This window comes from Apiospora hydei, assembly GCF_038363865.1.
Source record: "Apiospora hydei strain CBS 114990 chromosome Unknown utg000004l_segment0_segment0, whole genome shotgun sequence".
NCBI classification, from domain to species: Eukaryota; Fungi; Ascomycota; class Sordariomycetes; order Amphisphaeriales; family Apiosporaceae; genus Apiospora; species Apiospora hydei.
Genome location: NW_027117363.1, coordinates 477,889 through 499,978, shown reverse-complemented (window position 1 = coordinate 499,978; position 22,090 = coordinate 477,889). Strand labels below are relative to the sequence as shown.

General features: G+C 54.4%; 6 protein-coding genes across 6 annotated transcripts; 5 read left to right on the top strand and 1 right to left on the bottom strand.

The window, feature by feature from the left end:
• Window positions 1–381: 381 nt before the first annotated feature.
• Window positions 382–5,403, bottom strand: PG997_002669 (multidrug resistance protein MDR; the record flags this gene model as incomplete). The annotated part of the gene is made up of 11 exons (XM_066806984.1): window positions 382–550; window positions 637–1,654; window positions 1,719–2,531; window positions 2,587–2,749; window positions 2,816–3,570; window positions 3,624–3,638; window positions 3,697–3,930; window positions 3,986–4,265; window positions 4,316–4,551; window positions 4,624–5,131; window positions 5,194–5,403. The coding sequence occupies 11 exons, from the start codon at window positions 5,401–5,403 to the stop codon at window positions 382–384; spliced, it is 4,401 nt and encodes a 1,466-aa protein (XP_066670602.1).
• A 932-nt stretch (window positions 5,404–6,335) lies between these two features.
• Window positions 6,336–8,858, top strand: PG997_002668 (uncharacterized protein; the record flags this gene model as incomplete). The annotated part of the gene is made up of 3 exons (XM_066806983.1): window positions 6,336–6,809; window positions 6,866–8,264; window positions 8,329–8,858. 3 exons carry the CDS (start codon window positions 6,336–6,338, stop codon window positions 8,856–8,858), a joined length of 2,403 nt encoding a protein of 800 aa, XP_066670601.1.
• An 11-nt stretch (window positions 8,859–8,869) lies between these two features.
• PG997_002667 (uncharacterized protein) lies at window positions 8,870–10,579 on the top strand (the record flags this gene model as incomplete). The annotated part of the gene is made up of 1 exon (XM_066806982.1): window positions 8,870–10,579. One exon carries the CDS (start codon window positions 8,870–8,872, stop codon window positions 10,577–10,579), a length of 1,710 nt encoding a protein of 569 aa, XP_066670600.1.
• A 30-nt stretch (window positions 10,580–10,609) lies between these two features.
• Window positions 10,610–16,521, top strand: PG997_002666 (uncharacterized protein; the record flags this gene model as incomplete). Its single annotated transcript, XM_066806981.1, has 3 exons — window positions 10,610–12,349; window positions 12,507–14,993; window positions 15,058–16,521. 3 exons carry the CDS (start codon window positions 10,610–10,612, stop codon window positions 16,519–16,521), a joined length of 5,691 nt encoding a protein of 1,896 aa, XP_066670599.1.
• A 566-nt stretch (window positions 16,522–17,087) lies between these two features.
• PG997_002665 (MFS transporter) lies at window positions 17,088–19,342 on the top strand (the record flags this gene model as incomplete). Its single annotated transcript, XM_066806980.1, has 9 exons — window positions 17,088–17,243; window positions 17,303–17,454; window positions 17,531–17,582; window positions 17,656–17,830; window positions 17,890–17,913; window positions 17,975–18,046; window positions 18,106–18,609; window positions 18,695–18,855; window positions 18,935–19,342. Coding segments are annotated over 9 exons (1,704 nt in total), but the record flags the coding sequence as incomplete, so codon positions are not given.
• A 554-nt stretch (window positions 19,343–19,896) lies between these two features.
• On the top strand, window positions 19,897–21,251 carry PG997_002664 (uncharacterized protein; the record flags this gene model as incomplete). Its single annotated transcript, XM_066806979.1, has 3 exons — window positions 19,897–20,085; window positions 20,175–20,553; window positions 20,629–21,251. The coding sequence occupies 3 exons, from the start codon at window positions 19,897–19,899 to the stop codon at window positions 21,249–21,251; spliced, it is 1,191 nt and encodes a 396-aa protein (XP_066670597.1).
• Between the last annotated feature and the right edge of the window lie 839 nt (window positions 21,252–22,090).

The window sequence follows — 22,090 nt, the reverse complement described above, 5'->3', positions numbered from 1 at the left end:
TTAATGTGTAATATAAAAAGTAAGCAGTATTAATAATAAAGTTCGACTAAGTCGAAACGCAGGATAAGATTAAAAATATTAAGTCGGGCTCGTAGCTATAAAAATAAGCATAATAAGTATCGTAGTTAATCTTATAACAAAAAAAGAGAAAAAAGAAGTTAAGTATACATCGAAAAGACTTTATGGGAAGGCAGTCTTATATATATATTTAGGTGGAGACAGGGGTACATGACCGCGCGATGCCGAATCGGGAAGGGGGCTAAACCCGGGAGATGCGACAGCGTGTTCTCGACTACAAACTATACCACACAGCGTGGATGATGAGATAACATATCCGAAAGTCCTCCTACCCCGCGTATCTTATGGGATCGGACCTGCTTGTCATGCCCAAGGTTTCCCATCCCGAGCAATCCTTCCATTTTCCATCATCACCATTCGGTCCATGTCTTCGGCGACGCCTTCCAAATTGTGCACGATGGACAAAACGGTATAGTCCGCGAACTCATTGTTGATATGCTTCCGCATCAGAGCAGCCGTATCTCCATCGACGCTGGGGGTTGTAAGTAACGGGTGTTAGTGCATTGAGCTAAAGATAAAAGAGAGGGATTATGAGGACGTCTTTGAGGAAGTTCTCACCTGCTTGTGGCTTCGTCCAGGACCAGTATCCTCCAACCCGAGGTAGGATCCAACTCAAGAAGCCGGTGTCGAAGAATGGCACGGGCTAGGCCCAGAAGCTGGAGCTGGCCCGTAGACCAAGCGCCAGGCTCGTACAATGCCTGCAAACCACCGCGTCGCTGTACTTCCGTCCATAGATTGAGATTTTCGAGTACCTCCGTAATGGTACGGGTCCATTCTGACTGGTCGACATGCGATCTCGTCACTTCGCCGTCGGGCATGGCAAGGGGATCTAGGTTGTCGTGGAGAGACTGCCCGGGGAAGAAGAAAGAGGCTTGGGCGATGGCGTTTATGCGTCCCTGGACAATATCCTGGTCAAGGGTGGAGATGTCAACTCCGTCCACTAGGATCTGCCCTTCTTCTACCGGGAGTAGACGCAGGAGCGATGATATCAGACTGGACTTGCCGCTAACCGACCGGCCGACAATGGCAACCTTGGTGCCCGGCTCCAGTGTCAGGTCGACGCCCAGAATTCCCGACGCCTGGTGCCCATCCGAACGCGCTTGCGTATGCCGGGCCGTGACGTTTCGAAACTCGACGACGCCGCCCGCGCCCGGTCCCGCGTGCCCGTCCGACGACAGCGCTGGTGCACCGACCCCCCCTTGCGCGACCGGCGTCTCGCTCGGGAAGGAGCGGACCCGGGCAATGGCGCCCAGCGACGTCTCCATGGAGGCCCAGAAGCGGATGAGCAGGGTCAGGAAGTTGTTGAACGAGGTCAGGCTGACGAGGGCGACGCCCATGTCGGACCCGGACATGGCTCGGTCGCCCTCGACCGCGACGACGACCAGCAGGACTGCGATGCCGGCGACGAGCAGGTCCAGGACGAGCGCGAGCCAGCGCTGGACCTTGTAGAGCAGATAGATCGGTTGCTGGGACTCGTCCAGGACCCGGCGGTGGTCTTCGACCAGGAAGGAGCCGAATGACTCTCCGTAGGCGCGGAGCGATGGCTGTCCGCGTATGGTATCCTGGAAATTTTCGTCTGGGGAAATGCCATGTTAGCATTGGCGCCCATGGGTCGCGATGGGGATGCCTATGGGACTTACAAAGTGGAGACTTGGCCTCGATGTCGAGCAGCCGCAACTGTCTCGACGTCTTGAGATAGAATCTCTGGACGAAGACGATAATGACCAGGAAGAAGGGGATGGCGATAGCAACGTATTTGGCGGCCGTGCAGATAATAATGGCCTGAACTACACAGATGGCGGCGAAGAGGTAGGTGTTTACACCGGCCATGGGGAGGTTGTAGTCGATGAGCTGCATGTCCTGGTTGAAGCGGTTGAGGACCGACCCGTGGTCAACGGAGCTCACGTAGGAGACCGGGGCCCGGAAGACGGCCTCGAGGACACGCGAGTGTAAGCGTAGAGCGGCGCAGCTGACCATTCGAACCAGCAAAGTCCAAGACGCAAACGCGAGGCCAACGAGGCACCCGAAGCACAGCGCAGCGAAGATGCCGAGGTAGTACCCCAGGGGCCGTTGCTGGCTGGATCCGGCGGCATCTGACCACCACTGGACCCAGATCGTGGTGAACTGGAAGCAAAAGGCGCAAGCTACACAAAAGAGAAGGAAGAGCGCTGCGCTGGGGCGTCCGGCAGCTAGCACGTAAAACCAGTAGACTCTTATGTCGCCCGTCTTTCGACCAAGGTCGGCTTGACTCTCTGACAGGGCCACGCCGTCCATTGTTGGTGAAGTCTGCGTCTCTGCGTTCTTGGAGTGTTGGGGGTGGGTATCCGAAGCAGTGCCGGGGCAAGCGGATATCTCCATGTCCTCTGGTAGTGAACGGGCGGGATCTCGGACCTCTGTTAGTGCTCCCTGTCCATCTAGAAGAAGGACGTTGTCAGAGTAAACCAAGGAATCCTCTGAACATAGTTAGCTTCTGAATATCGCGCGCGGCTATAGGGTCGTTTTACATACTGTGGCTAGTACACATCAGCACCGTGGCATTGTGGCGACGGAGGAGGCCGTTGTTGCTGAATAATCTGGTGTAGATGTGATGGATAGATGCCCGATCCACCCCGCTCAGGGGGTCATCCAGCAGAAGCAATTTGTTCTGCGCGTAGACTGCCCTCGCCAACGCCTATCAGCCCCGAAGATTAGTGAGACGGTGATCGAGAGCCCAGGTCCAGTCCAGGGGTAAGCTTACAATTCTCTGCTTCTGGCCTCCACTCAGATTGCCTCCATGGTTCCCGGCCTCTTTCAAGTCGCCGTCGCCAAAGGACTTGAAGTCGTCCACCAAGCAGCAGGCATCTATAACCTCATTGTACCACCGGGGATCGTAAACTCCACAGCAGACGATGTTTCGGCGTATCGTCCCGCTGACGAGCCACGGATCTTGGGGACAGAATGAAACATGGCGGGGCATACTCTTTGCAGAGTATGACGAAAACGGCACGAGGTCCAACAGCCCAAGAAGGAGCGTGCTCTTACCAGAACCTACAGGACCAAGAACAGCTGTTATGGAGCCTTTGCGGATACTCACGTCGATATCTTTCAGTACAGGGTTCGTTTCCTCCCAGCCAAAGCTCGCCGACTTGAGACTACCAACAAAGGCCTCATCGTCCTTTTGCTCGGCAATCTGAGTCAAATGTTTCTCGTCCTTGTGATCTCTATCGAATGCGGCAGATTGAGAGCTTGTACTGTCAGCTGTATCTGAGTAAAGTTTCTCACCGCGCTCTGCTTCGAGCCCAAGACTATTGGCGCTGACATACGCATGTATGCGCGACAAGGAAGACATTCCGGCCATGAAGCTGGGAATGGCCTGTACAAGTGTTCCAATGGGGGAGGCTATGAGATTGACCAGACTCAAAGAGGTGAAAGCTTGAGCAGGCAACAGGTCTCCGCCGTGGGAGGTCTTGAGAACGATGCTGTAAAGGGCGAATGTTGCGAATGGTCCCAAAGCTGAGATGTGTTAATAGGAGACGCTGGAAACATGAAAAGTTAGGGGATCTTACCGACGGTTACTTGAGCTACACGGAGTGTCAGTAATGGGCAAAAAATGTGGGACTCGGTTCTCTCACGACTTACATAAAGTGAGAACCACAACCATCAAGACGCGAAAGAGTTGCGACTTCTCAACCTCTTCTTTCCGTAGTTTCCGTAGGATGGCTGCGGCCCGAGCTCCAAGCCCCAGCAATCGTATCTCCTTGAGATGAGTAAGTACAGCGGCAGTCATATTTATCCTCACTTGAACGGCAGCATTCCATGACTTCTGGGCCGTGCCGACCTTGCCAGCAATTGGTGCGGTAAGTATCAGGCAGACTAGATACGCAGCGTCAGTGAGGGTCGAGAGTTCGATCGGAAAGGCTAGACACACTGATGCACACCAGGATGGGGGCAATACAGGCCCACGACATCTGTACAGCGAGGACGTATACCGCGATGGCAACATGTATCAAACTGACCCATAGTTCATGGAGGTCTTCAAACGCCAGCATAGCCTTCTCGACGTCGACGGTCATGAGGGTGAGAGAGGTAGTGTCCCCGGCGATTGGTCTGACGCTGGAGAAAGAACTGGAGTATATCAGAGCCACTAGACTTCCGCGTACCTTCATCATCAACCGGTTGACGAGGTGCCAGTACAGGGCGTTAGAGAGCTGGTCCAGTCAGCAGATTTTCCAACCCAATTTGGTTTTGACGAACGTACAGAGTAGCCGACAAAGGTGATCAGGAACGCAAATACGAGAAGTCGTCCTTCATCCCTGACTCGTTCATCAAAGGGGACGCTGATGTACTCGACGGTTGTGAATATCAAAAAGGGCTGGGCAAGGGTGAATCCCAGCAGGAACAGTCGAGGAATGATGGCAAGCAGGCATGCTCGTCGCAAACGTGAGACCAATTGAGCTAATAGACTCCGGCGACCAAGTTGGTCCCTCATGCCTCCTACCGCCGATTCAGTCAGAGACAGCCAAGACACATCATGGTGGAGTAGGACATGTACCGAGAAGCACGTACTGAGGTCTGGAGCTAGGCTTTCGCCTCTCATATCTGTCGCAAGTGGTATCAACAGGGAAATTGTCAGGAGCGTCGTGTAGCCGTGATGCAACAGGGACCAGAGCCAGCCAAACATGTTGAAGCTCACGGGACCGGCGAGTTCCTCGGGGCTGTAACGCGCGGAGTCGACCAGCAAACCCTTCTTTTCGACGTTCTCGGCAACTACGTAGCCGGCCTTTAAACACATTTCCACCACGTATACGAGCGTGATGGCTGACGAGCCGTGGATGAGCCATAGCGTCCGCGCAGTGGATAGATTGAGGATGACATTGGAGATGAAATATAGAGTGATGACCGTCGATGGTCTTGGAGACGATTTGTGTTGCCAGCTGGACAGGCAGATGGTCAGGAGAATAGCGAGGCATTCAACGCTCGCGGCGGCAATGGCCAGTGAAGGGCTGGGTCCATGGACGAGGCTGGTTAGTGCGAGGAAAGCTACTGAGCTTGCGGCCGTAACACCGAGTATGGCCTATGATTGCATTATCCAAGAGTCAGAACCGCCGAAAGCCGAGGGAGTGGGAGTATGCCTACGAGCTTGAAGGGCCGTAGACGTCCCGGAGCACACAGTATCGACTCGGACCGTCTGTCGGGCCAGACTCGGCACAATGCGACCGAAATAAAGGCGGCGGTAGGCAAAAGAGTAAAGAATACAAGCTCAAATGGAAAGGTGAAATCGAGCCCTCCGCGACAAAGCGGCCCGGCCCACGGGCCGAAGACGTTATTATCGGCATCGGGGCACATCATTGCTTGGGTTTGGCCGTATGCCAAGTCGAAGGTAGCCTCAGTTTGGTCTTTTGATGAATTTGACCTTTGAAAGTGTTGAAAGTACAAGTCCCTATTCTTTCCCCTATGTTCTCGTACACGAGCCAAGCAGAACAGAACGGGCTCTAGGGAGAAAGAGGCGTCAGGGGACGAACTCAACAGCCCTCGCCAGGACTTCTCTGTACCTAAGCTTTTCGTGCCGCCCGCACCAGCCTAAAGGGGTAAGGCGTAAGGCGCGGGCGCTAACCAAATACCCGGCAATGTTGGTTGAGTTGCCAGGTTCGGACCCTGATCAAAGCCTGCTACTCTGATTGGTCCAAGGTAAAGAATACTGGCAGTGCGGAGTATGTAAGCTGACATCTGCAATCGAAATCCACCAAACCCTCGCTGCTTACTGCATGGGCGCCGAATGTAACCAACTCGAACGATATTGGGGCCAGGTTATCAACGATCCAAGCCCGGGGTGTGATACCTTGGCATGTACCCACACGACCCTGGTCGTATCAAGCTTCCTATCGCATCCTTCGGCATAAGCTTATTGCCTTGTAACCAGGACTCTATCGCCAACGCCATGGCTGACTCTGATTGGACACAGACATCCCCCTGCTTCAATGGCCTTCAGCCACATTCTCAGTGTGTCTTTGAAGCCATTGAAGCATTAGAGGTCTGCAACTGAATACATGCTGGCCTTATTGCTTTGAAGCGTCTCTCTATACTGAGCATTGTCCTCCGGCTTGTCTATACTGTGAACCTCTTTGCATGTAACTAGAGCCATTCACCCATTTGAATTAGCAAAACGCCTGAAGAAACGACTATACGCATCTTAGTGTTCCTGCCTGACTGTAAGTCTGCCCTGCCTCTATTGTTGTACTCACATTCGCTCCTAGGTCATTCATTCCTAGCCACTCAGAATGGCATCATCTACTATCGACTGGCTTGATAGTGCGGCAGGAAGAGTCACTTGCCACTTCCCCGTCCGAAACGACGGTGTCATTGGTGACACGGAGGTATGCGCTACCCAACAGATCCAGATAGGGAAAGCGGGAGCCGGCTCAAGCATCCTCGCCCGGGTGAGGACTGCTTGGGCTCTTGCTCTACGTCTCTACTCAGGAAACGAGGCGGTAACCTTCATGGAAGCTGTCAGGACGCCTTGTAATGGCGCTAGTAATACTAGCAAAACATTGCGGCTTGTCTTGCTTAAATTATCTCCTGATACACGCGTCTCCGAGATCTCACATCAAGCCAGCCAGCTGGAATCCGAGGATGCTCCGGCCGTCCAAGTCGATAACTGGAACATGGTCGATGGCATGAAGTTCCCATGCAATACACTTATTGCCAGCGACCACGCCATCACCAGTGAAGATAAACGGAGGCTTCATAAGAACGTATGTCAACCAGCCTCCCTCCTCAGCTGTAAAATTCACTTCTAATTTTATTCAAGTTTCCCATCATCCTCACTCTTGCTTCCACCATGGACTCCCTCGAGATATCATTTCGAACTGGCCATCTCTCTGTCATGCAGGCTCGAAACTTAGGTCAAGTCGTTCAATTTGCTCTGGAATGCATTGTGCAACAGCCGGATGTCTCCGTCCAGAGTCTCGACTTATTGCCACCTGCTCAGCTCGACCAGATTCGTTCATGGAACGCAAACCCCCCAAAATATGTCCCGGAGTGCATCCACACCCAATTTCTGCGATTTGCGACGCTCCAGCCCAATGAAGTGGCTGTCGATGCCTGGGACGGGCAGCTTACGTACTCGCAGCTCGGAGTACTTTCGACCCAGTTGTCAAGACAAATCCAAGCCCTTGGGGTCCAGAAAGGAGATGCCGTCATGGTTTGCTCCGAGAAATCCAAGCTTGTTGTCGCAGCTTGGATGTCCGTCTTCATGGCTGGTGCGGTACTGGTGCCCGTGGATATGCAACAACCACTACCACGACTGCAACAGATAGTCCAGGCTTCCAATGCCGCCGCCATCATATCGACCCCAGGATGCGTTTCCACCGCCGAGGAGGTGCATGAGAACGTCTTGACGATCGACCAAAGCCATATGGATGCATCAGCAGGAACCGAACTGGAAGCACCAGTTGTACAGCCCGAGGATACTGCGTACATCCTCTTTACTTCTGGGTCTACCGGCAAACCCAAGGGGATCACTGTACCCCATGCCGCATTCTGCTCAGCTGCGGCAAACGTGGCGTCTATGAACACCGTCGATCGTACCCTTCAATTCGCATCGTATAACTTTACACCTGCCATCTACGAGATCCTCGTGGCCATTTGCACAGTTGGAACCTGCGTCTGCATACCCTCGGAGCACCAAAAGGCGAACGACCTGGTTGCTTTCATGAACCAGACTCGGGTTGAGTGGGCTTGTCTTGTTCCCTCGGTACTGCGCTCTCTGTCGCCTACCGACATCAAACATCTCAAGACCCTGCTGGTGCTAGGAGAGCCTATGAGCCAGGCCGAAGCTATGCGCTGGAGGTCCTGTATGGCCGCATTTTACGCGTACGCCAGTTCTGAGAACGCTCTGGTGACCTTCAACCACAGGCTTGGCGAGCTGAGCGACGTCCGAAACGTCGGACACTCGTATGGGAGTTGCTGGCTGGTGGACCCTTCGGACCACAACCGCCTGGTGCCGATCGGGACCGTGGGCGAGGTTTTGGTCTACAGCAGCTCCACGGCGTCGTCGTATCTGGACATGCCGGAGATGACAGAATCTGTTTTCGTTCGCAGTGCCGCATGGATGCCGACGCCACGTGAAGGCTTCCGGTTTTGTCGGACGGGCGATCTGATGTATCTCAACTCCGACGGGAGCTTGAGCTTTAGCGGCCGCAGCGATAGTAAGTCATCCCGTGTAAGGGTTTCCAATGCAACATGCCTAACATGAATATAGTGATGGTCAAGGTGAGGGGGCAGAGGGTGGAGCTGCTCGACGTCGAACAGTCCATTCTGGCGACAAATCGAGTCAAACAAGCCGCGGTCTTTTTGCCCAGCCAGGGAAGTGCGCCGGCAAGTTGACTGGTTTTCTTGTTCCCAGAGAGCCGTTTCCGGAAGAAAAACAAATTCAACAGGGACCCATCACCTTCATCTCCGAAGAAGCCTCTTTGGAACTGCTACAAGGGCTTGGAACAGCCATTCGCGAGCGTATCCCGGAATACATGGTACCAACCTTATGGATTGTCGTCAAATCGTACCCGTTAACCATCACCGACAAGCTTGATCGTCATTCGCTGCTGCAGTTCCTTCAAGACATGAGCACAGATATTTATGAGAGAGTCTTTATGGCAGCATCAGGTGGCCCAATTGAGGAGCCCATTGGCGCTGTCGAGCAGAAGCTTCAGACAATCTGGGCCAAGATACTCCAGATCGAACCCTCCAAGATCGGACGAAACGAATCGTTTTTGAACCTTGGGGAGACTCAGCCTCTGCCATGAGAGTAATCTCGATGGGCCGACAGGATGGAATGCTCCTTACTGTGGCTGATGTCATTCGCTGTCGAACCATTGCCGAGCTTGCCAAAGTGGTATCTCCTCTACCCACGGATACGAACAAGCCGAGCTGTAAGCCCAAACAACTCGTCGGGAGCACTCCCAACCCGCAGGGCGTCGATGATGGGTACTTCAACGGCGCTCGCGATGCAGTCGCAACTGACATCGAGAGCGTGATAAGCTGCTCACCCATGCAAGAGTCTCTACTTCTCAGTCAGGTCAAGGAGGATGGACAATATGAATGCTCCTTCACGTTCAGGCTCTCCGCGCAAGACACCCTGGACTGTCAGCAAATAGCAGATGCTTGGCAAGGTGTTGTGAACCGGCACTCGATACTCCGAACATACTGCAGGGAGAGTACGTCACGGCCTGGCGCGTTTGAGCAGGTGATACTTCGAAAATTTCAAGTCGGACCGACCATGTTCGACTTTCGAAACATGCCAATCGATGCCTCTGCCGTCCTCAAAGGGCACAAGACGACGAGGAGGCATGACCAGCCTCCCCACGCCATGACAATTTGCCACCGAAGCGACGAGGAGTTCCTTATCAAGTTGGACATCTCGCATCTTATTTTCGACGGATACTCCATGCGTATACTCATGGGAGATCTCATAAGTGCCATCTCCAACTCACTTCCCGACTCCGTCGCAGCCTCTTACTCCACATACTTGGATTTTCTGGAGGAAAGCGATTGGAGCGAATCACTTGTCTTCTGGAAGAAGTGCCTTTCAGATCTCGATCCTTGTACTCTTCCGCAGACGACAACCTACAAGGATGCCGACGAGGCGAACAAGGCTCTGGTCTACACAAGACAGTCGATGCCGGACTATGGCGAACTTCGAGAATTTGCGAGCAAACACGACGTCACAGTGGCTGCGGTACTGCAATTCGCCTGGGCCCTGGTTTTGAGCCGGCTCCTCAACCGGCACGACGTGGTCTTCGGGGTTTTGACGTCGGGACGAGAGGCCCCAGTGGACGATGTCGAACAGATCGTCGGCCCTCTGATCAATGTTCTGCCCTGCCAATGCGATGTATCAAGTGACCTGAGCGTGCGCGACGCGATCAACTCGGTACAAGAAGATGTGCTGTCTGCGCTCTCGCATCAATACGTACATCTGGGAGAGATACAGCACGCCTTGGGGTCAAGTCAACCCATCTTCTCGACAGCTATATCGATCCTCCCTGCGTCCAATGTGAGCAACAGTTCCACCGGCCTTCAAATCGAGATGATAGACCAATACCAGCCGACTGAATTCGACCTGACGCTGAACTTCTCTATCACCGAGACCATGCTGACACTAGACCTCGGTCATTGGAACAACCGGATGTCCCAAGCCCAGGCCGACAGCATTCTGGCAACGTATTCTCAGGCAATCCAATCCATCATGGGGAGCCCAAAGATGCAGATTGGTCATCTTGACGTTCTCAGTAGTCGGGATAGATCGCAGATCATGAAATGGGCGGAGGCGTCCATGGAACAACCAGTGGAGCACACCATGCATCAACTTATCAGCACCAAAGCCTACGAGAGTCCGGAGTCAGAGGCCGTATCGTCCTGGGATGGCACATTTACCTACCGCCAGGTTGAGGAGCTTTCGGATCTATTAGCCCTTGAACTACTGGGCACTCACCCTGACCTGGAACGCGGCTCTTTCATTGCTATATGAGCTCGGAAGTCCAGATGGGTCATAATATCCATGCTGGCTGTACTCAAAGCCGGCTGTGCCTTCATTCCTCTCGATCCTTCGCATCCACAAGACCGTCTAGCCAACATTCTCACGCGGTCCTCGAGCCGGGTGGTTATTGCAACGGAAGAGACGCAGTCCGTCTGCTCCTCGCTCGGTCCATCCTTGTTCGTCCTTAGCCCAGACCGCATCGTCAGCCAAATCAATTTCCCAGACCAGAAGAAGGTTTTACCGCAGGTTTCACCTCAAGACGACGCTTATGCCATCTTCACTTCGGGGAGCACGGGACAGCCGAAAGGTGTCGTGATTCAACACGTCGCCTTATGCTCCAGCATGGAGAGAGTGATGAAGGCAATGCATTTTACATCGGACTCGCGCGTCCTGCAAAACACGACTTACACCTTCGACGGGTGCATCGCCGAGATCTTCTGCACGCTGCGCGCAGGCGGCTGTGTCTGCATCCCGTCCGACCACGACCGGACCGACGGTCTCGCCGCTGCCATGGACGCCTTCCAAGTCTCCTGGGCTTTCTTCACCCCGTCCCTCGTGCGCACGCTGCAACCGCACCAGGTCCCCTCCCTCAAGACCATCGTTATTGGCGGCGAGCCGGTGGCGTCTGACGTCACCGAGGCCTGGGCTTCCGCAACCCGACTCATCATCGCCTACGGGCCGACCGAGTGCACCGTATTCAGCACCATGCTTGAATTCACGACGGATACGATTGACCATGCCAACATCGGGTATGCCATCGGGTCGACGGCTTCTGTTGTGGAGCCCACGAACCCTAACCGGCTGACTCCCATCGGCGGCATCGGGGAGCTCGTAATGTCAGGGCCGATCCTGTCTCGTGGCTATCTCAACGACGCCGAGAAAACGGCAGATTCGTTCGTGTCGGCGCTCGACTGGGCGAAGGATACGAGTACTCGCTTCTACCTGACGGGAGACTTGGTTCGCCTCAACGCAGATGGAACTCTCTCATTCATGGGGAGGAAAGACTCCCAGGTCAAGCTCCGAGGGCAGAGAGTGGAACTAAGCGAGATTGAGTACTCGATGTCCGCCAGCGCAGCTGTTCTATTACCGAGGCGGGGTCCTTTCAAAGACGCCATCGTGGCCGTCATCTCCCCATCGCCGGTGCTCGCAGAGCCCGAGTCTGCCCCCCCGGTCGTCATCCATACGACACGCAACGAAGGTGCTTCGGCCCTTGTGGAGAGGCTGTCAGACGAGGCCCGTCGACGCCTCGCTCCCTACATGGTGCCAAGCTATTGGATCGTGGTGGAGAAGCTGCCGTCTCTCTCGTCGGGAAAGCTCGACCGGAAGCTTCTCGATAGGTGGCTCTCTTCTGTGTCTCTAGACGTCTACGCGGAGATTGTAGGTCGTCCAAACATAGACTCTACCAGCGCCAGCGCGGAAGAGAATGTCCTTATCGCTGCCATCTCGGGGCTGCTGAATAAGCCTGCCGAGCTTGTCAACTTGCGCAGCTCGTTCATCGCGGCCGGAGGTGACTCCATCTCGGCAATGCAACTGACCTCGCGTTGCCTGGCCCTTGGATTTCGACTGAGCGTTCGAGATGTGCTTCAATCAACCTCCTTGACCGCATTGTCCACCAAGATGGTGCCGGTCCTCCGGGATGTCGCCGTGTCCAAGCCCGACCACTTCACCGACGTCGCATTCGGCCTAAGTCCTATTCAAAGACTTCACTTTGGATATGCAGGCGATGGCATGAATCACTTCAACCAGAGTTTACTGCTGAAGGTACTGGCAAGCCCATCTGCAGAATCTATCCGGACTGCTTTGTTAAAGATTATCAAAACCCATGACATGTTGCGGGCGAGGTTTCAGCGGACCGGCGCTGTCTGGGCCTAAACAATACAGAGTTTGGCGCGTCACTGTCTGGACTTTGAAGTGCTAGAAGCCCTCCATGGATGAGGTCTTCGCCATCAACGCTAGACGACAGCGCGCCACCAACTTTCAGGCGGGACCCCTTTTCGTCGCGACACTCGTCACGGCGCCAAACGGCCGTTACCTGTCCCTGATTTGCCACCATTTGGTGGTTGACTTGGTGAGCTGGCGCATCGTCGCCGGAGATCTGCAGGATCTCCTGCTCGGCCGCACTATTGCGCCTGCGTCCATGTCGTTCCCCGCCTGGGTCGAACGGCAAGAGGCGAGCCTTCTCGGGCGCCCCCAGGAAAAGCCGATGCAGTATACCAGCGACCTGGAGTACTGGGGCATGGGATCGGAGCCCAACTGCTACGGGTCCGTTGAGTATGTGATGGTGAATCTCTGCCCGCAGACGACTAGGGACATGTTGGCCGTTGCCGCCACAGTTGCCAACGTCGAAGTGGTCGACATGATACTCGTCTCTGTGCTTTTAGCATTCAAGAAGAATTTTCCCGACCGCCCGGTCCCTTCTGCATTCAGCGAGCAGCACGGCCGAGAGGCTGGTCATAGTGACGAGGACGTCTCGCGCACAGTCGGGTGGTTCACTACTATAACCCCCGTTACCGTCGACCTTTCGGAAGCGACGGCAGCAGTCGACGCCCTCAAGCTGGTAAGAATCGCTCGGAAGTCCGGGGCTGAGCGTGGCCGGATCGAGTTCGCTCGACGGTACGGGCCACCGAGGGATACGACATTTGACATGAATCCCTACACAATGGAGCTCGTGTTCAACTACTTCGGTCTCCAACAGCAATTTGAATCGTCGGAATCCATCTTTGAACCTATTCGCTACGGCGACGAGGCGCTCATCAACAACGATCCCTCACTACCACGACTGGGTCTGTTTGAGATTTCCGCCATGATCATCGACGGCGAGCTCGCAATTCATACCAGCTTCCATAAGAAGACCGAGAAAAAGGAGAAGATCCAGACTTGGATACACGATATAGCCGAGACAATGAAGCATATGATCATGGTTACTCAACAACTGCCCGCGCTTTTGACTGTCGTCGATTTCCCGAGGTCGAATCTGCTTCAAAGCCAACTCGAGGCGACAGTGCAGCGGCTTGGTGACAGCGTCGCGCCAGGCGATGTAGAGGATCTGTACCCGTGCACCCCGATGCAGCAGGGCATTCTGATCAGCCAGCAAAAAGACGCGGAACAGTACGTTACCCGCCTCATCGCCAGGATTTCCGGTGCCGATGGCTCGGAGCTGGACATGCACCGACTGGCTCAAGCGTGGGCACGCGTAGTACAACGCCATCCCATCTTTCGCACTCGCTTCATCGAGAGCGAGGGCGATCACTTCTTCGACCAGGTCGTCGTCCGCGATGGGGCCCCCAATGTCTCACTCGTGGGCGAGGGCGTCTCTGACCCCGTGTTGTTCCTCAGGACCTGGAGAAGCGAGACCTATCACTCGTTTGATTCGCCGCATGGCCTGGCGTTCCTTAGAGACGAAAACGCTGGGGTGTATGCTTGTCTTCTCGTGAATCACGCCATAGTTGATGCCCACTCGTGGACCATCGTCATGAACGACCTTGTTACCGCTTACCAAGATACGAACAATGCACCTCGTCACGGTTCCAGCATTGCAGGATACGAAGCTTACGTCGACTTCCTGCGGGGCTTTGATGTGAGGCGCCAGATCGACTACTGGAAAGGCTACCTGGAGAACATCACTCCCTGCCTTTTCCCATACTTACAGCAATATGGGTCTAAGGTCGCGAACTCGAACAGGACCATCGTCATGCCTCTCGACGAGTTGTCTAGCGATGTCGAGAGGCTGTGCATTGATAACGACATTACGTTGTCGAACGTCTTCCAGTTGATTTGGGCTATCGTCATTGGCCTGTACACGGGATCTGATGATGTATGCTTTGGCTACATGACCTCGGGTCGAGATATCGACATGGGCGAGGACGCGCAGCAGATTTGCGGGCCAATGATTAACACCCTGGTATCCCGAGTCATGCTGGACCGCGACCAGTCCTTACAATCGCTCCTCAAAAGAATCAAGGAGGAATATGCGGACGGCCTTCCGCATCAGCATGCGCCGCTCATTGACATCCAGCACGAATTGCCACTCGCAGGCTCCAGGCTGTTCAACACCTCAATGTCGGTTACTCGTCGGGCTTCGCCGAAAGATGCGTCCAGTCCCGTAAATTGGGAGCCCATGTCCATCTACGATCCAACCGAGTACGTGTGCTCCCTCAACGTTGAGGTTGGACACGGGTCCTTGGGGCTGGGTTTCAACTACCAGACCGCTGCCGTGTCAGATGAGATGGCCCGATTCGTAGCCGATGCGATCAAGGCGATTCTTCTCGACATCCTAGGCGACGCGAACAAGCGTCTCGGAGATGTAGAGCTCCTGGACACCCTCAATCAGCAGCAGGTGCAGCGGTGGAATGCCGAGCCGTCGCCCAAGCTCGATCGCTGCGTCCACCACATTGTCGAGGACAGGGTGCGGCAGCATCCCGACCACCCTGCCGTGTGCTCCCTGGGACCTCGACCTAACCTACTCGGAGCTGGGCCATCTCTCCGATTGCCTGGCCTGGGAGCTGCGTGGCCACAGTGTCGGCCCCGAAGTGCTGGTGCCACTTTGCTTCGAGAAGTCGGGCTGGCACGTCGTCACCATGCTCGCCGTCATCAAGGCGGGCGGGGCCTGTGTGGCGTTGGATCCATCGCACCCCCAGAACCGCCTCAGCGAGATAGTCCGGAGCACTGGCGCACGGGTGCTCGTTGCCTCGACACAATACGCGACGCGGTTTGCCGATGTTGTTGACCATGTCGTCGTGGTGAACCGTGAGACATTCTCATCCATGCCCTCATCGGGCGTTGGTCTGCCTAGCGAGGCGACTATCGCACCGGAAGTACAGCCACAGAACGCAGCTTTTGTGGTTTTTACGTCGGGAAGCACGGGGAAGCCCAAGGGTATCGTGCTCGAACACGACGCACTCGCGTCGAGTTCGCGGACCCACGGCGAAGCGATGCGAGTCGGCAAAGACTCGAGGGTTCTGCAATTCTCTGCGTACATGTTCGACATCAGCATCATGGATCTGTTCACCACGCTCATGCGAGGTGGGACGGTCTGCGTCCCGTCCGAGTTCGAAAGAATGAACGACCTGGGCGGCGCGCTGAAGAAGTACCGAGCCAATTGGGCCTGTCTCACCCCTACCGTGGCCAGCCTCCTGACCCCGCAAGACGTCGAGGGCGTGGACTTCATCGCCCTCGGAGGCGAGCGCGTGCGCAAGGAAACAGTCGAGACTCTGGCGGACCACACGTGCCTGTCGTTGATCTACGGGCCTGCCGAGTGCTGCATCGCCATGGCCTGCAACGTTGGGGTTTCGGCCGACGCAGACCCGGCTAACTTTGGGGCCCAGGTCGGCGCTTTCATGTGGCTGGTTGACCCGGCCGACTACAACCGCCTGGTCCCGGTCGGCAGTGTAGGCGAGATCCTCATCGAGGGCCCGCTGCTCGCCCGAGGGTATCTCAACGAGCCGGAGAAGACGGCCGCGGCGTTCGTGGTCGATCCTGTCTTCGCGACGCGCAACGGGCGCTCGGGCAGGAGGATGTATCTCACCGGCGACCTCGGTAGATACAACCTCGACAGCTCCGTCAGCTTCGTCAAGCGCAAGGACAACCAGGTCAAGGTCCGCGGCAACCGGATCGAGCTGGGAGAGATCGAATACCACCTCTGGAACCACACGGCCATCCGACATGCCGTCGCGCTCATGCCTTCGAGCGGCCTCTTGGCCGGGCGCATCGTGGCCGTCTTATCTCTGCGTGCACTTGAGCCTCTCAACGCGGAGCGGACGCCTCTTCGCCTCCTCGAACGCGATGAGCTCCGACGATCCGCGGCCGACGTGCAGATGATCTTCGGCCATGATCCTGCACTTGGCGGGATTGGGGGAGTCGAAGCCGTAGATATTGAGACCCGGCTTGGGGGCTTTCTCGGTGGGAATATTCGCCATCGTGTCAGAAGGAGGTAATGATACAGGTGACAAGCTCGTAAGCAATTCGAGTATATGAAGGGCCCTCTGTTTCAGGCCGAACTGAAATAGCGGAAGCAAAGAGGGGAATAGAACAGGTCATGAGCGTTTGGGGAATCTTTGCCAGATTTAATCATGCTTGCGGAAGCAGGGGGTGGGAGGCGAGCCAATCAGAACGGGGGCTACCTACAGAGAGACCCAACTGCATGGACTGGTGTCTGGCTGCCTTGGCGCCTGGATTCGGGTACTGGTGGTGCTGATTACCTTACCGGGCTACCCATATTAGCGATATTGATGAAGTAAGGAGTACTTTGGGAAGTCCGGTGTTGTTGGTGCCCACGTAGCTGCCAGGTCTAGAAGGGACCCGGAGCGGCGCAGTCAATGTTGGTTGGCGGGAGACAGAAGCATAATCATACCCCTGTAAGCGGCTCCAAGCAAGGGATGAAAGATGCATCTCTTTTGACCCGAAGACGTGTGCTGTCTCCTCAGAATTTCTTTCCTTTTGGCTTTCATTCGTTGCATATGCGGTGACCGTTGCACGCACACTCGTCACCAAGGTGTCCACCATGATATCCCCAGAAGCCACAGCCGGTGAATCCGGCAAAGCTGCAGCGCCGACTATGGCGATAGAGCAACAACAGCAACAAAATAAGGTGGCCTCGCCCCCTGAAGCCCGTAATGAATTCCAACCCAAGTACGTCACTGGTATCAGACTGGCGCTGGTTATTACCAGCGCGATCGTGGCCTGTTTCCTCATGCTCGTCGACACCATGGTTATCAGCACCATGAGTACTTCTTTCTATCTACTTCCCATGGCTCTTGGTTGTTCCAACTGACTTATGGCCTCCCATCGCAGGCAATTCCACGCATAACTGACGAGTTTCGCTCTCTCCCCGACGTTGGGTGGTATGCCGGGGTGTATCGGTTTGGAATGTATGTTGTTGATTGCATGGGGCCTTCGAACTGTGTTTTCAACTGGAGATAACTGACCGAAGAACTTAATGACTAGCGCCGCTCCTCAACCCCTTATTGGCAAGGTTTATACCCATTTCAAGACCAAGGTAAGTGCCTCTTGTTCTCTACATGGTCTGCTGCTGGGCCTTCGGCTGATCCCGGAACTTGAGACCTATGTAGTGGACCTTTCTGTTCTTCTTCTTACTTTTCGAGCTGGGATCCGTGTTATGCGGGGCGGCCATCAACTCGACCATGCTCATCGTAGGCCGCGTGATCGCAGGTCTTGGTGCTGCTGGCATCATCAACGGTGCAATCACCATTGTGTCTAGCTGCGCACCCCTGGAGAAAAGACCTGGTCAGTCAGCCTTATGCCCTGGTGTTCAAGGAAAGGAAAAAATACTAACCAGTCAGTAGCCTTGCTTGGTCTGGTCATGGGAAGTATGTCTGGTCTCATCCTGAGAGTTTGACTTTATTTCACTCGCTAACACTTGGGTATCAGTTCAGCAGCTAGGGCTTGTCGTGGGTCCCCTTATCGGTGGTGCTTTCACAACATATAGCACTTGGAGATGGTGTAAGTATGGTCGTGTCCCTGATGGTCCTCGGTTAACCAATGTTAACTAACGTACGTAGCATTTTACATCAATCTACCCATCGGTAGCATCACGGTGATTCTCACTATTATCCTCCGCATACCCGAGCAAACACCCAAGAAGAGCCCGCTTTCGGTCCTCCCACAGCTCCATCACCACCTGGACCTTGTCGGGTTCACCCCTTTCGCCCCAGCCGTGATCCAGCTGTTGCTCGCCCTACAGTACGGAGGGAACCAATACGCATGGAACTCGTCCCAAGTCATTGGCCTCTTCTGCGGTTTTGGTGCTACCGCCATCGTGTGGTTCATCTGGAACCACCACAAGGGCGACCGGGCACTTCTGCCCGCTGCCATGATCCGCCGGCGGACGGTATGGTCGGCAGCCATGTTCAACGCGTTCCAGATGGTCGGCATATACGGGCTCTTCTACTACTTGCCAATATACTTTCAGAGCGTATACAATGCCTCGGCCATCATGAGTGGCGTCTACGTCATACCCTTCATCGTGCCCCAGCTCTTGGCGGCAGGGATGAGTGGGGGTATCTGTAAGTTCTCCTGAGCGCTTATATCTGAACATCGTACACATTGGCGCTGGTTTAAGATTAAATGAGGCTGACTGGCATCGAATAGTGCAAAAGACGGGCTACGTCATCCCGGTAGCTGTCTTTTCCCTCGTGCTTTCCTCGGTCGGGGCTGGTCTGATGTCAACACTTCAGGCTGACTCGTCAGTTGGGAGATGGGTTGGGTTCCAGATCCTGGCGGGAGTAGGGTCCGGGGCAGCATTGCAGCTAGTAGGTACTCCTCGATCTACCCAACAATCCTCCGGCTTTTGACTTTGAAGGAAAACTGACATGTTTAAATTACACTTAGGGCCTTATCTCGATGCAAAGCGCAACGTCAGGAGAAGAATTGTCCTCGGGCATGGCCTTCATGGTATTCACCCAGTCATTGTTCCCGGCTATCGTCCTTCCCCTATGCAACGTTGTACTGGTGTCAAGCCTCAAGGCCCAACTGCCCATATATGCTCCCGGGATCAATGTCGCAGCGGTCATCGAGGCCGGCGCAACCAGCTTCCGTAAGGTCGTGGATGCCAAGGACCTCGGTGGCGTGATCGCGGCCTATGCACAGAGTGTGGACCGCGTGTTCTATCTAAATACAGGCATGGTAGTTGCCAGCGGACTCTTCATATGGGGTATTGGTTGGTACGATATTCGGAAGAAAGACGGGACTGGTGTGTCTGCCGACAGGGAGCACTCAGGTACCGACGACAAAAGATCAGGGTAGGTGGCTTGCAGAATGAACCCCAGAATGGGCAAATGCATAGCCGGCGGCGCAGCAGTCAACTGTAGAAACCTAGTTCTATTCTTAGCAGGTTAAAATGGGACTGTGTTCTTTAAAGGGGAGGTGTGGGCCAAAATACCACCCTCCAAAGTCGAATGCTACTTTGTTGCCTTCAAAACGTGGTGCCATCCCCAACTTCCTCGGTCCATCTCAGCGCTAGAATGCATAACGCTATTGCTGCACAGATTATCAATTTTGATGGCCGATGTGACTAACGCGAGAATGCAACTTGCCCTGCCAGGTGAAATCACTCCGAATGCGCCTTCGGAGCAACCCACGTACAGCCTGTGCCGCACATGGGCGTCAAATCTCCAACAACCGGCCACCCGGCACATTTATTACAAATGTGATTATGACGTGATGCTTAAGACTTTGATCTACCGAGTTCGAATTCATATACGTCTGACGATGCAGTCAGCTTTGCCGCATCGCGGTGACTTTTTACACAATATGGCCCCCTTACTGAAACTGCCCGCGTGTTCGTCAACATCATGTCTGAGACCACTCCTGTGTTCCCGCCACCGAGGAACCCTGATGACCTGGGCCGTGGCCCGTTGGTTATGGGTTTGACGTGGACCTTTACCATCCTCGCAATCGTCACCACGCTATTGAGGTTCTATGTGCGTCGATGCATCGGCCCTCATCCAGCCCCAGACGACTGGCTCATGCTCGTGGCAGCTGTAAGCTCATCATTACTCTCCTTACTTTCCCTGACGTCACAATCTACGTGCCCCCCGGCGCAGTATCTAATATGGATTTTGAACCTTAGGTTTTCCAACTAGTCTGCCAGGTCTTCGTAACCATAGCCTTCACCTACGGCATGGGCAAGCACCAGGCAGACATCCGGGTTCCCGACGAGATCGTCCCCATGGTCATGTGGGAGTGGATCTCCATCGTGCCGGGCCTGACGGCGGGCATGCTGGGACGGCTCTCCATCTGTGTCCTCCTGGTGCGCCTGTTCGGCGTCCACAAGTGGTTCCGGCACCACGCTATTATCCTGACCGCGTGCGGCGTCCTCGTGAACATCTTGATCATCATCACCGTCTTCGCGTCCCGGACGCCCGTGCAGAGCCTGTGGGATCAGTCCATTCCTGGGGCCACGCAGTGGGACCCCAACATCGTTTTGAGCCTGATGTACATCGGTCAGGGTAAGTCCACCTGCTTCCTTCTCAAACTACTATCCCCTTTCCTGTCTCTTGAACCACGACTAATTCCGAACGAAGGTTTCTACGCAATAGCAGACATCACTTTTGTCCTAATACCCATCATCTTCATCTGGAAGCTCCAAACCTCCCTGGAACGGAGGGTGGGCCTCATCGCGCTCATGGCCATGGGCCTGTTCACCGCCGCCTTGTCCATCATGAAGGGCATCGCGGCCGATCCCGGGCCTTCCTCCGAGGGGCCCAAGAGTCCGGACCAGGCCTACGAAGCCACGCTCGAGCTTCTCTGGGCGACCTTGGAGCAGGCGTCCGTGGTGGCTCTGGGCAACGTCCCCGCTCTGCGGCCCCTGGGCAGACTGGACCTTCCGGTGATTAGCAGTTTGGCGGGGTCGTTGCGTCGCCGGTGCTCCAAGGTATTTAGTCATATGTCTAGCAAGGATATCAAGAGTAGCAACAGCAAGAGTAGCAGCAAAAATGATCACGTGGCTGGGCCCGGTAGTCACCCAGGGGAGTATCGCGATTTGGAGATGAACGGAAATAGAGCCCGGCCTAGGCACACCGATGTATGGCATGAGGTGGACGTTACTAACAGCACGGATAACATGATGTATGATGGGCGGATTCACCGGACCGATGCATTTACAGTCTCGTCTGCCCCAGTGCGGGCGAACGCAGGAGGTTACTAGGAGGTTACTAGGAACAAGTGTGTTGTACGGGAATGTGCTTAACGTGGTTTACCAGTAAGCGGGACATATCACATACCGGGACACTTTTCCGACCGACCATACCTCTTAAACTTTAATACGTTTTAATTCTATAATTATAATGCTTAATTTTTTATTAGAAAAACGGATCGATTTAATGATTTAAGCGACGCGAAACCCCGTAAAATATATTAGCCAAAGAGCTGCTACGAAAGCCTTTAATGTCCCACGAACTTCTTTAAACTACCGACTCCACGGCCGACCTTCATAACGCGAAATCGGACACTTTCGACGAAAATTAAATCCGATTAAAAAGGAGGTGCTTCGTAATTATATAATTAATTTAAATACCCGAGGGATGCCTCTTAATATAACTAGTATAGAAGATATAGCTAATCTTTTTTACCGCGTCGCGCGGCGGCGAACGCGTCGGTAAGCACTGGGTCAGGCGATTTATTAACCGTAACCCAGACCTTAAAACTAGAATGAATCGTCGATACGATTACTAGAGGGCCCTTTACGAGAATCCGAACGTTATTTCCGGCTAGTTTAGGCTAGTCGTGAATATTAAGGCTAAATACGGTATCGTTAATAAAAATATATATAATTTCGATAAAATCGGCTTTATAATAAATATAATCGGGTTAACCCTCGTCGTAATACGCGCCGATCGGCGTGGGAAGGCGAAATCGGTTTAGCTTAATAATCGAGAATAATTAACGGCGATTAAATATATTAATTCGTAAAGCTAATACATCTCGCCGTTCTTAATCGTTTAAAGCTAATATTACCTAGCGAATTAAGCTACCGAATGCGACTTA